Source organism: Anopheles coluzzii, chromosome 2 (genome assembly GCF_943734685.1).
Source record: "Anopheles coluzzii chromosome 2, AcolN3, whole genome shotgun sequence".
NCBI lineage: Eukaryota > Metazoa > Arthropoda > Insecta > Diptera > Culicidae > Anopheles > Anopheles coluzzii.
The window spans coordinates 105,374,686-105,389,735 of NC_064670.1; the positions used below are offsets into that span (position 1 = coordinate 105,374,686).

A 15,050-nucleotide genomic window follows, 5' to 3' on the forward strand; every position below is an offset into this window, starting at 1 on the left:
GACTCATTGCAAAACAAAAAAGTCCATTATGCGAATAGGAACGCACTGTTTTACGATTCTATTCTTTTTCTAAGCGTATTTGATAATTCAATTAGGTTCCTCCGGCAACCAGCCAGTCACTTTTGCGGTCCATGCACGATGGGAAACATTTTCGGAAAAACTAAAACAAAACCCGTCAGTCGGGTGACGGAGCAGGACAAAGCTGTTCTGGTAAGAAATCTTCTTTGTCACACATTGTACGGAACTGCTAAAACCTTTTTGCCTTCTTATCTCTCCAGCAACTGAAGCAACAGCGTGATAAGCTAAAGCAATATCAAAAGCGCATCGAACTTTCGCTGGAAAAGGATCGCGAGCTGGCCAAGAAATGTTTAGCCAGTGGGCGGAAGGAGTACGTATCAGGTTTCAGGTTTCTCAATACAACGATAACATTCACTACGGTATCTGCTTCCCCCGCTTTCCCTAGACGTGCCAAAACGTTGCTGCGCAAGAAAAAGTACCAGGAGAAGCTGCTGAGCAATACGGACGCGCAGCTGGAAACGCTGGAAAAGCTTGCCTCCGACATTGAGTTCGCACAGGTCGAAGCGCAGGTGGTGAGCGGACTGAAGGTAGGCAACGAGGCGCTTAAGAAGGTCAACGAAATCCTGTCCATCGACGAGGTGGAGCAAATACTGGACGAAACAAGGGAGAGCATCGAGAAGCAGCAGGAAATCGACGCACTGCTCAACGGTGTGCTGAGCGAAGAAGATGAGGACGAGGTGTTAGCCGAGCTGGAGGATCTAATCGGTGCGGAGCAGCCAAAGGAGCTGGAAACGGAGGACATCTCCACCCGGTTGCCCGACGTTCCGGATGAGGAACTCGTTCTGGAGCGCAAGCGCAAGGAGAAGGGTGAGTCCAGTGCCGCGTGGTTCGCTAAAGAGATAGTAAACCATCAAACAACTTATGCACTTTTGTAGATACATCCGGAGCGAGCAAAAAGGTTGCCTTGGAGGCTTAATGTGGAAGTTTGGGGTAGGCTGCACCTAGCACAGGGGCCCCCGTGGCTGTTCCGTGGACTGTTGCCATCGGTTTGTATGTCGCAATTTTGCAACGATTTGTGTATGCTTCATATACATATGCCTTTATGAGCGTTTAATGTTTTTTTTTCCAAACGTTTTGGAAAACCTGTGTAAATAAACATATTCTAACTATGGGAAAGCGGTGCGCACACTTTGTGGTTGTATTGTTAACTTAAATAGAATAATATCACAGGAATGCAAAATGTTTTAGATAAACTTTCGACATGTATTAAAGTAAAATGCTTCGCTCGAATTGAATAAAAGCAGCGCTTTCGGGTCAAGAGCACAAAACCGAAATAAACAAATCAAACGGATTATGGCGATAACAGCTCCCACACGGATTTCAAATTTATTTGACAGCTCGGCCGATGCTCCCCGTCTCGCTCGCACACGCCGTCTTTGACATCTCTGGTTTTGCTACGTGAATCGGCGAGAGCAGGGCAAAGAAGAGGAAGAAAAAGCTGCTAGCTTTCATTTGCGGCGCCCCGACAGAGCGGCATATTTTCTTCCCTAATCCAATTGAACTAAAAATTCAAGAAACAGCAAAGCAAAGCCGAACAGATCTGTGCAAATTTACTCGCCCGATTCCACTGCACGTTTGGCCCGTGGTGTGGCGCGCGTGTGTAGTGTGTGTATGTGCGTGTACGTGTACGTTTGCAAAAAGGTGAGCGACAACGGCACGGTGCGTGAAAATTCGTGACCACAGCAGGCAGGGGGCAGGCAGCCCAGCAGTCGCTTGCTCTGGTTCGTGTAGGTTGAAAAGAGTGCCGGCGGAAACGGCGACGGCGGTGGTGGCGTGCACGGTCAAGTCTATTTGCTTCCCCGGTCCTAGCGCGTGTCCGTGGCTATGTGTGTGCGTGTGTGTGTGTATGAGTTTTTCTCGGTTGCCAAAGTAATGTAGGGTGTCCGTAGCCTGCCCTTCCCCGACTGCCTGTGGCGTGTGTGTGCGTGTGTGCAATCGATCAAAGGAAACGCAGAGCGCGGATCCTTCGCAAATAGGAGTCCCAAAGCCTCCGGAAAAGTGCAGTCTTCTTACGCCAGAGAAAAGAGTTGCTCCTCATAGTTTTAAGAAAGCAAAGTTCAACCGCTGGGGACGGTCACGCACAAGTTGTCGCAGCTATCTTTAAGAAATTAATTTTCGTACCACACGAGATGGCCAAAATTGCAATAATTGCTCTCTTTCTCTCTCGTCTCGTCTCGTCTCGTCTCGTAGAAAGGGAACCAAGCCGCTCGAAATTTCTTCCTCCCCGCAGGGTGGAGTGGAGGAAAGTACAAGATATGAGACACCTCCCCCTTGGACATCCGGGCGGCGGGAGAGCCACCAAGAAGCAAGAAGAAATCACATTTGCTATCCTGCCTCCACGTGTCCCTGTTCTGTGCGTGTCTCTCGCTCCCTCTCTTTTCGATATTCCCCTCTCCCTTCGGCGTCAACATCGGTCGTCGTCGGTGGTGGAATCTGCGCGCTCCTGTCCCGGTTTTTCTCGCCTTTTTTTCTTTGCTCATTTCGCTTTCTGTAACCGCGCACCGTCGCTGTGTGTGTGTGTGTGTGTGTGTGTGTGTGTGCGAATGTGCTGCAAGTGCGCGCGGACGAAATTTTAGCGTGTGTGTTAGTGTATCTGCACCATGAAGTGGAAGGGACTGCGGTTACAATTTATAGCACGAGATAAAAAAAGTCCTCTTATTTTGTATTATGTTGCTCTTGAAGAAGAAAAAAACAAAAAAGTTTTGTTTAGAGTAAAAAAACTAGTTTGTGGCGAACCCTTCGCAGCGCATCCTTTTCGGCGCGAGGGAGTGTTTACTTAGAACCTACGAGAAAGAGAGAGAGAAAAAAGCAAGTCTGAGAGAGGGAGTGTTTTAAAGAGAGAGGGAGTGGAATTAAAGGGTGTTCCTATCAAACATTTCACTACAGACTGGTTTATTTTTTTATTTTTGGGAAGTAATGAAACATGGAAAGAATCAGATATTCAACATTTTTACGAATATTAGTCGCTAGAAGCATAACACAATTTAATGTTTAATTTAGAATGTTAAAAATAGCCGTTGGTACAAATTTTGAACGGAACACCCTTTACCAGGATATTTACTGGCGCAGGAGCATCAACAAAATGCGTAAATTCGCTTTTGTTGGATTGTTGTTGATCGGCCCGGTCCTTCCCAGGAGTGTGTAGCATAATTTGCCTCAAATATTCTCTAATCACAACTAATGATAACCATTTCTCTATCATTTCGTTCCATACAGACGTCCACACGGAGGAAAGATCCCTTTCCCTTAGCATAACATGGTGACTTTTTGCGCGTTGGAACTGCATAAGTACGATAAACAATTTCAGCTATGTTCGCCCCAAGGTGTAAAAGAATGAACGTACATAATTAGTGAAAAACTGAAAGGAAACGTGTGGAACAAACACAAAAAAAAGTGCGTCTCCTCTCCCAGTCCGCAACGTGCGTGCGCGACCGGCCCGAGTGAGTTTGTGTGTGAGGAAGTGTAACTGTGTGTAGTGATTAGAAGCCGGTTCCTGATTTGCCAGGATACGCGACACCGGTACCACCAGATCGTTTTTGCTGGACGCGTAACAACGAACACAAGACCGACCTGCTGGACTGGAAAGCAATACGAAAACGAACGAACAGTGTATATTGCTGGCCAAAGCAATCGCGTCTTCCCAGCTGCCCAGAGCAGGACGAGGAGGACGAGAAGGAGCCGGGTGGTCATCACCTCACCATACCATTATTAGCACCGTATCCGTTGGAAGCTGTTGCAGAACGCCGCTGCCAACTCTCTTTATGCACTGACCCTCGGTGGCTGTGAAGATGCCAATGTTGTCACACTTTCAAATGAACTTTCGCGTGTTTCTCGTACTGGCGTCGAAGTTATGGACATGCATCTGCTTCATGTTCAAGCGGCAGGTTCGGGCGGTAAGTTCGGTGTCCCACCGGTGAAATGGGGCGGCCTTTTCTTTTTCTGTTCTTTCATGCACCTGTTACTTCTCGCCTTTTGCGTTCGATTTGTGTTCAGAGTAGTAGTAGTAGTAGTAGTAGTAGTAGTAGTAGTAGTAGTAGTAGTAGTAGTAGTAGTAGTAGTAGTAGTAGTAGTAGTAGTACTAGCACCACGTGCGCTTCTTTTAGAGTAATTCGTTTCAATGCTTTTCGTTTCCGGTGCAAGGTGGCTGGCAAAATGTTGAACCCAATACGGTTCATTGGGTTGGCTTTTTTCATAATAATTATGTTAAAAATATTAATGGCAGAATTGGTAAAACAATAACACTAAAAATAGAAAGCAAATGACGTACCAGCGCTTCATATCAACGCTGAATACATATTGGAATAGAACACATAAGCCGAGAAACATAAGCCGATAGAATCAAGGGTGTTGTTTGTTGTATCCATTTATTCCGTTGTTGAAAGATACTGCACAGCCTGCATAATGTTAGCCCCCTGGCTGAAGAAGATGTAGGAAACAATCCAACAATCCGGGCCACAAATATGTTAATACAGTCATCTCTCGTTTAGCGAAGAAACGAAGATCACTTTGAAAGATGCTTAACTGGTCCAATTTGCTTAAAAAAAAAAGCAAGCAATTCCACACTTGTCTCGAATGTGAATCGAAATATGGAGAACTACCATATCTCATCCGCCTGTGGCTCGTTTTTGTTTATTTTGTCCTTACTTTTGGCATGATTTTGTCGTGCGATGATCGAGCCAAAAGCATGAGTTTGTGAGCATGCCAACGGGGGGGTAATGGGTTAGAAATATCAGTTTAAGTATAGCAACGGAAGATTTTGCCCACGTTTGCGGGCGGGTGAAATGACAAACACCACAATAGTGGACAATTATAAATATCTCACTGAAGCACTGAAGTTCATTCATGTCATGTCGTGTATTATTACGTTTGGAGCATGTGTCTTTCCTGAATAGCTCAGCGTTTGTGTGGAATGAAGCAATGAATTTAATTTCAAAATGTTGCTTCGAATTTAATTTCAAAGCTATATTAGCGCTTCAAAATACGTAATTACTATATTGTATTACTTGCGTTATAAAAACACGACCAATTCGGAAATAAGGCTCCTTTCATTAGGAGGCATTGTAATTAAAGCAAAACAGCCTTATCTCGTTGCATATATCGCAATGTGGACCTGATTATCAGCCGAGTTGATTGTGACCAATATACGCGCACCACGGCGACGATATGTGCAGGAGAGAATTACCGCGTCATGCTGACTAATGTGTGAACCACCAACCGACCAACCTTACCGAGAAACATCCAACGAGGTTGATAAATCCACTTCTAGCACACACGGGGCCATACGGCCCTATATTCGCCGAATTTGATAAATGATAAATTAAAATCCGCTTCACGTATCTCCTGCATATGCCAGACGGTGGCTCAAAATTTGACCACACAAAAACATGCACAAAAGCTGGTTGGATCGTCGTCCCAAATGCGAACCCTCCTATACGATTGACGTCCGTATTAAGGGCCGTTCATCTTCCGCAGATTAGTGGCCCATTAGCTCATGTTGAAATCGTACCCAAAAAAAAAAAACAACGAACGGCTCTGACGCGCGAAACTGAATTGCGTTTGCCGCTGTTAATGTTAATGCAACAACATCGCATCGGTTTTGAGTGATGGCAACGATCGATTGCAAAATCATCAGCAGCGCAACCACCGACCAACCGTACATTCGTCCAACACAGCACATCTGATGGGCCCCGCATGAGACGGCATTAAACGGAATGACGCGGTGCTGAAGTTTTGACTGCATTTCAACTGCAGTTTGCATTTCGGGTTGGATTGCATGTGTTTGAAATTGATGCGTTCAAGGAGAAATGGGGAGGCTCGTTTAATTAAGCGGTCAGGCCATTTTCAGTTGCAAGTTGTCAATGTTTTTTTTTAGCATATGAACAAGTTTGACAATTTATTATAAATTTTTCAAAAGTTAACTTTAATCACAACCATTTTTACATCACTCAATCCTCTGTTGGGCCTCTTGTTGGGCTCACTGTTTTGTGGCTCTCCGGCTAATCAATTTGTTTCACAATTGGCGATGGTGGTGCAACCAACAATTAGAGGCATGGAGAAAATAGCAACAACAAACCCCGCCGGTTCCGTCACACCGTGCAGACACAGGCCACAGGTTAAATTCAATTACCGTCAAGCGGGGACGCACACTAGCTTAATGGGTGATAAAAACGAATCGGAAACCAATCGCTTATCCAGCGCACGACACACCACTGGCACTGCAATTGCCGCTGCTGCTGCATCGTCGCAATGTCCGCTGTGGTGCGGTCAACCGTGCGCTGTATAGGGGTCACCACCACAACAGCACAGTTCACACCCAGCACAAATTGCATAACCCCCCCTCCTTCACCCCTTTTATGCAATTGGCGCCTTCATTCGCCGTTCGATTATCCGCTATTAAAAATGACAAACCGACCCGCGACTTTGCAGCGGGTTTAGAGACAGCCAGACACAAATCCGAGCGCGCTCGCGACTGCGGCCCTCCCCGTCGCAATCCGCGCCTACTACGCGTGCCCCTTGCACTGATTGTTTGTGGCAGCACGTGTATGTTATGTTCATAGTGTGCAATGCACACACTGTGCTGTCGATCACAGCGGCGTTTCCTGTTGTGCTTCGTTGTGTGTTTGTTTGTGCCTGTGTGTCTCTCTCTGTGTATGAGAACACCTTCACCTTTCTCCCTTCAGTCTGCTTGCGGTCGTGCCTGCCGCTGTATAAACAAACTGCGCTCGTGCTCTGTTATGGCGGTTGCTTCGCTTCATTCGCTTCGTTCACACATTTCTCGTTGGACGAAGCTGGGGGTTCCATTCATAAATTCTTGCGTACTAAGCCGCGAACACTGCGGGCTGCGTGCTCGTTTCGATAAGCTGTGATGACTGATTCTTTTTTAAGTGTGGAACAGTAATCCCAAATTAAATATCATTGTAGCCAATTTAAACATATTTTGTTGATGCATTTCACCATCACCAAGCAGTTTCCGATCGATGACCAACACACAATTTCTCATCATTTTAACCAAGCACACACCTGTGCGACTTCTCTCCCACATTCAATTACTACCCAATATGATCTAATTTTAGCCGGTCCGGGCTTTGCATCGCTGGTGCCTCTTTTTTCGCGTGTCGGTTAATGAAAATGGTCGTGGCGAACGAGTTGTTTTTGTTTGTTTTGGAAAACCTGGTTTGCGCTCCGACGGATATAAATAATGTTACATTTTCATGCAGACAATACTAAAACGAAGATTGGCACTAACGATGATGAAATGTGTGCTACAGTACTAAAGAATTATGCTTGCTTCTGTTTCTGTTTTGTATCATTATACACTCTTATCAGGGAATAGTGTTCTTAGTCAGCTAATTCATTAAAATAGAGCGGTTTATCACCTGTACATTAATTCGCATTCTGTATTTTTTGTGCGAAAACAAACATAAACTCCGCTACAAAATGACATCCCCTTTCGGCTGTTTGAGTAAAAACGACATCTGGTCCACATTGTCATGCCAAAGGCCGTGTGTTGTAATTTTAATGTTTTATGTACGCTTTACTGCTTACTACCTTGCCTATCTTTTTCACGCTACAATTATTGAACAACACAAACCAACACCACGTTGCCGATAAGCCACACTATGTCACGAGCTCTCACTTCCGAATGCATTTAAAAAAAAGGGCATGCAAAGTAGTAACACTCCCCTCCTGCCACCACCACCACTACTACTACCCCGCATTCTGAACCAATATGTTGCCAAACACAAGCACAAATGCGCCATTAGCCGCCATCGCCCACCACCCACCGCCACCCACCCGCGAAATGATACGCTTTATGATTTTCTCTTCAACGATAATTGAACTGCCTTAGTTTGTACAGCATCAACCGGTGAGGTATCAGCTGTTCCCGCTGTCGCCGGTCTCCCGCCACCGGCTGAGCATGGTCCAGCGGAAGACGCTGGTGCTGGACCTGGACGAGACGCTCATACACTCCCACCATGACGCGATGCCGCGCAACACGGTCAAGCCGGGGACGCCGCACGACTTCACGGTCAAGGTGACGATCGATCGGCATCCGGTGCGCTTCTTCGTGCACAAGCGGCCCCACGTCGATTACTTCCTGGACATTGTAAGTAGTGTGTGCGCGAAGCGCGTTAATTTGCTTGTCCCCTTTCATTTAATATGCGTTTCTCTCTTTGTTTTCCCAGGTTTCACAATGGTACGATTTGGTCGTGTTCACCGCCAGCATGGAGATTTACGGTGCAGCCGTAGCCGATAAGCTAGACAACGGACGCAACATCCTGCGACGGCGCTACTACCGACAGCACTGTACGCCCGACTTTGGCTCGTACACCAAGGACCTGTCGGCGATATGCAGCGATCTTAATAGAGTATGTAGTGGCGCCAGCCGGCCGCTGTTTTCGCCTGTCCACTAACACCCATCACTATTGTGCCATTGCTTCTAGATATTCATCATCGACAACTCACCGGGTGCATACCGATGTTTCCCCAACAACGCAATACCGATCAAATCGTGGTTCTCCGATCCGATGGACATTTGTCTGCTGTCACTGTTGCCACTGCTGGACGCGCTAAGGTTTACGAACGATGTGCGATCGGTGCTGTCCCGCAATCTACACCTTCACCGTTTGTGGTAGCAGGTGAGCAGGAAGGATCCGCGCCCAAACACCCCTCTCTCTCTCTTTCATGCTTTGTGTGCTAATCATCGATCACATCTCTTTTCGTTGCAGAATTTAACTAATTTTTTATGGTGCGCTGTGAGACTTCTAAAATCTTACAAATACTTTTTTATTTTATTCTAATCTTATGGTTACTTACCGGTCTAGTGAAGGGATTGTGTGTGTGTGTATGTGTGTGTGAGAGTTCTACTACTGAGAACGGTGTGAAACAAAAGCGTTAGTAGAACGGAATGCATGCAAAGACCATCGTCCTCTCCGGGTTGTGTTTTTAGCACAGCCGAAGATGGTAAAAAGTATCATCAAAGAGGGGGAGGGGATAGGGTATATGGTCTTCTCCAACTGTACTGTACCCGTATACCCGACAAACTTCCTACGTGTGTTACGTAGCATATTGACAGGCGAACACCACACACCCACCACCCCTCCTTGCTGCAAACGCAAAGCGGTACCGGGGTGGTACAACACGCCCTATTTAAGGTTAACGAATCGTGGTGGACATCGAAAGAGTTACTGCCCAGCTGCTGGTACTAGAATGGTGCGCATATATAGAGAGGGAGAGGGAGAGCGAACTCTGCTACTATTGCTAGTGATGAATTCTAGTAAGAAAACAAGCATTTGGTATGATTCCTACACTTGGAGGTAATCGCTTCAAACGCGTGACGATTGTAAAGCACACCTTGGAAGGTATCCTCGCGGAAGGGAAAGGGTATGTGCTACAACAGTAGGGGAAAGGAGTAGGAGAGAGAGAGTGTATTTGCTAAATATGTTTTGTTATTATTTTATCGTCAACCGATCAACTTCAAGCCAATGGTTAGCACCATGATAACCATTTGGATGAGCGCTTTTTCGTTTGAAGGGTTCGCAACAACCACTTCCTAAACCGCGGCGGAGAGATTCCTCCACACTCGTGTTTGGTTTACCCTTTTTTTTTTTTTTTTTTTTTTTTGAAAATGTTGTGTGTAAAATAGTAGTTTATAGTTCCAATCGTTTTTGGATATGATTATTTGTACGAGGCTCTCCTTTTTTTGTTATTCAATCAACTAAAGTGCGCTATGTTACGTTTTCGCTTTGTTGTGAATAAAAAAAAACGAATAAAAAACGAAAAGCTAATTCCCGATTTGACAGGACACCGGGAAGAATTCAATTCAAAGCTAAACCAATAAGAAAATCGCGATGCATTATTGGGCAAAGCTGTAGCTGCACAGGGCGCGCGCGCGCGCGCTTTCTATAATCAAACATAGTTAATTTTCTACGAAAATTAGCAATCAGCACGGTTGAGTTCTGCGTTTTTCTGCGGGCTATTGTGTTTGATCAAACGCCTCCAACATATAAAGCTACGTTCACTTTCAATGAAAGCGATCAACGGGGGGGCGCTAAATCAGTATCTATAGCCACCGCCCGCCGCGTTTGTGAAGTAATAGAAGTGTGTGTAACAATCAAGAAACTGCATCGAAAATCGTCACCCCTTGCCCGCTCGCTGCGTATGACAGCGCAACAGCAATTTGCGTCCTGAGACAGCAGTTTACAGGCCGCCCATTCTGCGCGCTACCATCATTAGGTGTAAGACTTCAATCGCGAAAGAGACATTCTCATCAGCTTCAAATGTGGTGTAGCCATACGGGGGGTATGGGGAAATCGCTATCACAAAAGCTATCGTCGCGAAATAGCTAATTTAATTTGCTCAATCAGTCGCAGCAATATTTGGCGATAAAGAGAACGGTTGGCAGAACATACGGTATTGCGTCCAAAGACAGACAGACAGAGGGAGACAGAGACAGAGAGAGAGAGAGAGAGAGAGAGAGAGAGAGAGAGACAGAGAGAGAAAGAGAGTATGGATTGTTCGTGAATATTACTCAGTATATGGATGGTTTTAATGCTTCCGTGTTGTATCTATCTTTTGAGCTGGATAGTAACTGGATTTGTTCGTTACATTTTGATCCACTTTTTATGGTCAGACTCCATTTTGATTTTAGTAAATTTTGTTTGCTTGATTTACGTATTTGCAAAACGAAACGAAAAAATACAAAAGACACCGATTGGCTCATCTAAAACCAGTAAACGATGCCCAATTACACCCTCAAAAGAAGAACACTTGAGAAAAGGGAGGAAACAAACATGTATTTACATATAAGTGAACGACACACGGTACAAATGAAGTAAGCAAAAGAAACACACACACACACACAATATCATGACGTAAGTTCGCCGACACGATGCTGTGCGTGCGTAATGATGAAGACGATGATGCTGCAGATATAAGGGTAACATCTAAGCAAATTAAGTAAACGTAAAAAAAAATCACACCCAAACACAAACACACTCAACGCGCAATCCAAAGAGAACGTGCAGAGGAAATATGTATGCGGAATTAGGATGAACAACACATGATGAGCATAGGGGAAAAGAGCAGGAAGCAGCAGCAGCAGCAGTTGTTACACAATGTGTTGCGATATCGGGTTGTTTGCACATGTATAAAATGAAACACCAGTACATACCGCCCCCGCCCAGCCCGCGCAAATCCATCCGTTCAGCCGGTTTTGGGTTTTGATAAAAGATCAGTAAAAGTGTAACCATAAACCGGAGACATTCATTGCATTTTCTTTTGAAAAATAGAACCGTTTTCTGCCACACGCAACGCAGAGAAAATGTGGCAAGCGGCACCACACACATGTATTTCCCATTCATCGTCAGTCAGCCAAGTGTGAAAGGCAGCAGATACTCTTGTGTGTTTATGGAAGCGAAGTACTGCAAAGTACTGCTGATAAAACCAGAAACCATAAGGTACCAGAGTGACAAAAACAATGGTGTTAATGCACACATACAGTGAGAGACATACGAATGTGCTCTCGAGATAGGACGCTGATGCCTGCTGGGCATGTCGAAATAGACAACAGATTGTAAATAGTACTTGTTAGCATGATGATTGAAAACGTGTGTGCAAACAGAAGCACATTTAACCGTAAGCGAAGCATGTGAAAGGAGCAAACAAACTCGACAACAACGCATACCTAGAGGGGGGGAGAGCATTAAAAAGCATTAGGACATACCGGCAACACACACACACAAACACAGTACAGAAAGATGGCGAAGCTGGGCACACATTTGTGAGGACGAAAATTGAGGAAAGCAAAAATCTGGAAAAACAATAGAACGTAATGGAATGTATTTGAGGGATGTGTTTTATTTTTTCTATGGGGCGTTGGATGTCTATTGAGAAAAAAGAATTCTTGTATTGAAAAACACACACAAACACATGCGCGCTATTTTAAACTGCATAGACTTGAACTGGTTTATTTTCCTCTAAAAGGTACATCGTTCTGTATTCATCAGTTCCCGACCGGACCGTCGAGAAAGCTAATTTTAAGTCATTTCTTTGCATATTACGCAGACTATTGTTCTGTTCCATCCCTTTACCTCTGTCCCCCTTTTACTGCAAATAGGAAGTGTATGCTTGCTTTCTTGTATTTTTTTTTCTCTCTCTACCCAACCCAATGGCTTGTTATTTATGTTTCTAATTACCCAAACTTTTCCCACAAAACTAAACACAAACAAACAAACTATTTACCAATTGAAGAACAGCTATATGTACCCGATTGTTTCCCTCCACAAATCCACGTACTGAACCTGACTGAGCGCTGTTTCGAGAGAAAGAGAGTTAAAATTAAATCCTTACTATCTGGAGCGTTTCTAGTGAACATTGAACTAGATTGTGGAAGCAGCAGGGGGTTTCGTATAATTAAAACATAATGTACAAATTCAAAAACAAAATAGTTTCATATGTCGTCGACTGTGTGTTAGGTACGGGTAGGACAAAAGGAAAAAAAAAACTTTAAAATCGTTTGCTTAAAGTTTTACCCCATACTGGACCCGACATACTGGGACACACACACGGGTTGGCGTGATGATGCTTATGGAACGTTTCAACATATTGCAACGATTTTGAGATCGATTATGTCCTTCCATCTAAATGTGTCGCTTTTCGGTTTCATGTGATCATCGCTCGCCTTCCTTTGCCATAATTCGTCCAAAAATGCCTACGGTGTGAAATAGATGGCCCTTTTACAAAGTGCCACCACCATGTACCGTTCTGTTTTGGTTTAGATGCGCGCTCCTTCGTACGGCGGTTGTTGTTCACTCCTCCCCCGGAAGGTTCACTCCTCTCCAGCAGTGCGGTGCATTCACATTGTTCGACCGATTTAAGATCTGTGATGTAGAACGAAAAGAACGATTGTTATTAGCGCCAGGCGTAATGGGTGTTGTGACGATGATTTTAAACACATCGCAACTGTCTTTTTTTTGTTTGAATTACATAATCTCCAGGCTGCTGTCGCTGTTCTTCAGGACGACATCATTTTCACTCGACCCAGAACCCGACCCGGTGTCATTGTCGTCGTGCTTGTCGTGCTCGCCCTCGCTGCTGGCCGGTTGATGTTGCTGGGAACGTAGCTGCCATGCCGGGATGGACGGTGGAACGACCGGAAGGTTCGGTGCGGCGAATTGTTTTCTAATGGAAGGAATGGAGGCAAATTAAAAACAGATCATCACCAACAGACCTGTCCTTACCTGTTCAATAGGAGTCCCTTTATCGAATCAAGATCACCCTTAAAGTTGGCCAGCTCCTTTACGGTCGCATTGGTTTGGTTGACCTGGTTCAGTTCGGCCTTGATTTTGCTCAGCTCGGCACTCAGCGTGTCAATCTTCACCGTCATCGTCTGATTAAGCTCCGTCAGCTGTTCGGTGACGGTTTTCTTCTTCTTGCTGCGAAACAGCAGCGGTTCAATGAATTTCTAGAAGCAACAAAAGAAAGCAAATAATCAAACAACTGTGCCCCTGTGACTGTATCAGATACGATGGGGCTTTGGCGTGTAATCTGAGAGACACATACGGGGTACTCAACACACATAAAACAAAGCGCATTTAATGAAATTGAAAGCAAACAAACAAAAGAAAGAAAGCCCAACCACCAACCGTGTTGTCGTCACACAGATAAGCGTGTGCGAGAGAGTGATTTGTGTCTTGTATTTTTTTTGTATATGCATGACGACGAGTATTTGGGAGGCAAACAGAAAACATCAATCCGTCCTAGTCAGCCGAACGATGCGGGCACACGTCTTCTACTTTTAAATACCTTATAGAACAAGTACACGCCATACATCAGTCCGCTCAGTAGGGCCACCGAGCTGAGCATGTCCTTCATGCGGGTAAGGAAGTTTTGCCTTGGCTGAATTTGGTAACCGGGCTTGGCATAGTTACCGCCACCACTCGACTCCACACCCATGCTGATGACTGTCTGTTGTGTGGGGCTGGTCGTAAAGACGCCCGCTCGCTCGCACGCAATCTGTATCTCATCCTCCGACAGTCCTTTGGAGCGCAGGAACGCCTGCTTCTTCGTTATGGCACTGCGAACTACGTTCGGGTTGTTGAGGAACTTTACGGCAGTCACGATCTGCGGGAACAATTGTGCGACATGAGAGAGAAAGTAGTGGCGGGTCATCAAACTAGGTGAACGACACCAATAGATGAGACGCAAATGACCTTTGGTTCCAAGGCAATGAGTGGAAAGTTCTACTTACCAAATGTTCCCGCGGCGGCAACGGTGGTACGGGTGCTGTGGTTTCGGAGGTGCCAGTCGAGTCAACCCCCGCGGAGCTCGACGGCGGCGGCGATTCCGCGCCCTCGTTACTACCGCCTTCGCTCATGTTGATTTTCACCGAGAGATTAATCTTGACTGATGTCAACCGCCGCGAGCCGGACTGATAATGGGTGGCGTGCGGCGTTTCCGCTGCAAACGAGGGCGAGGATTAAGCGGTGCCGCTTATCACCCCCCTGTTACGGTAGCACTGGCGTTTTTACTGGTCCGCAAGCAAAGGGGTACACAACGACGCAGCCCCGCAACAACAATACGAACAATTCCAAATTGTTGAGAGAAAAATCACGTTTATAGGGCACACGCACACACTAAACACATCACTGCGCGGTACTTTCGAGGGAATAGATGGTTTTCTTTGCGTTTCAGAGGGTTGTAAATGGGTGAAAACTGTTTTAGCTACTCAGGATGGGTGCATTTACGCAAATTAGTAGAAATCCTAGCTAAAAAATTATTTGTTTTCATTTCCCCCTTTATCTGTCACAGCGAATGACAGATCGTTTTGGCAGATTGTCCACGTTTATATGCTCGGTTTAATGAGTTTGAATTTTTAATTCAACGCAATATCAAGCTCAATCGTTCGTTTCATTGGATTTTTAGGTGTGAAATAGCAAAAAAGGTCACTTCCTGTGTATAACCTATATTTC

The 15,050-nt window shown here is 45.3% G+C and overlaps 3 protein-coding genes across 8 annotated transcripts; 2 read left to right on the forward strand and 1 right to left on the reverse strand.

Annotated features, from left to right (window-relative positions):
- Positions 1 to 5: 5 nt before the first annotated feature.
- LOC120953817 (charged multivesicular body protein 6) lies at positions 6 to 1,194 on the forward strand. Its single transcript, XM_040374083.2, has 4 exons — positions 6 to 210; positions 279 to 388; positions 464 to 885; positions 954 to 1,194. Exons 1-4 carry the CDS (start codon positions 139 to 141, stop codon positions 992 to 994), a joined length of 645 nt encoding a protein of 214 aa, XP_040230017.2. The 5' UTR covers positions 6 to 138; the 3' UTR covers positions 995 to 1,194.
- A 281-nt stretch (positions 1,195 to 1,475) lies between these two features.
- LOC120949232 (CTD nuclear envelope phosphatase 1 homolog) lies at positions 1,476 to 11,921 on the forward strand. 5 transcript variants are annotated; one of them, XM_040366394.2, is made up of 6 exons: positions 1,476 to 1,737; positions 3,295 to 3,971; positions 7,928 to 8,185; positions 8,265 to 8,447; positions 8,523 to 8,717; positions 8,808 to 11,921. In XM_040366394.2, exons 2-5 carry the CDS (start codon positions 3,867 to 3,869, stop codon positions 8,712 to 8,714), a joined length of 738 nt encoding a protein of 245 aa, XP_040222328.1. In that variant the 5' UTR covers positions 1,476 to 1,737; positions 3,295 to 3,866; the 3' UTR covers positions 8,715 to 8,717; positions 8,808 to 11,921. The 5 variants fall into 5 exon arrangements, with proteins under 5 accessions (XP_040222328.1, XP_040222327.1, XP_040222331.1 ...); XM_040366393.2 differs by having other exon boundaries at positions 1,476 to 1,719; XM_040366397.2 differs by having other exon boundaries at positions 1,477 to 1,719; positions 7,937 to 8,185.
- A 98-nt stretch (positions 11,922 to 12,019) lies between these two features.
- LOC120950633 (peroxisomal membrane protein PEX14) lies at positions 12,020 to 14,865 on the reverse strand. Of its 2 annotated transcripts, XM_040368823.2 has the most exons (5): positions 14,330 to 14,864; positions 13,885 to 14,202; positions 13,320 to 13,543; positions 13,066 to 13,260; positions 12,020 to 12,959 (listed from the first exon to the last, which is right to left on the reverse strand). In XM_040368823.2, the coding sequence occupies exons 1-5, from the start codon at positions 14,453 to 14,455 to the stop codon at positions 12,953 to 12,955; spliced, it is 870 nt and encodes a 289-aa protein (XP_040224757.2). In that variant the 5' UTR covers positions 14,456 to 14,864; the 3' UTR covers positions 12,020 to 12,952. The 2 variants fall into 2 exon arrangements, with proteins under 2 accessions (XP_040224757.2, XP_040224758.2); XM_040368824.2 differs by lacking the exon at positions 12,020 to 12,959 and having other exon boundaries at positions 13,062 to 13,260; positions 14,330 to 14,865.
- Positions 14,866 to 15,050: the final 185 nt, after the last annotated feature.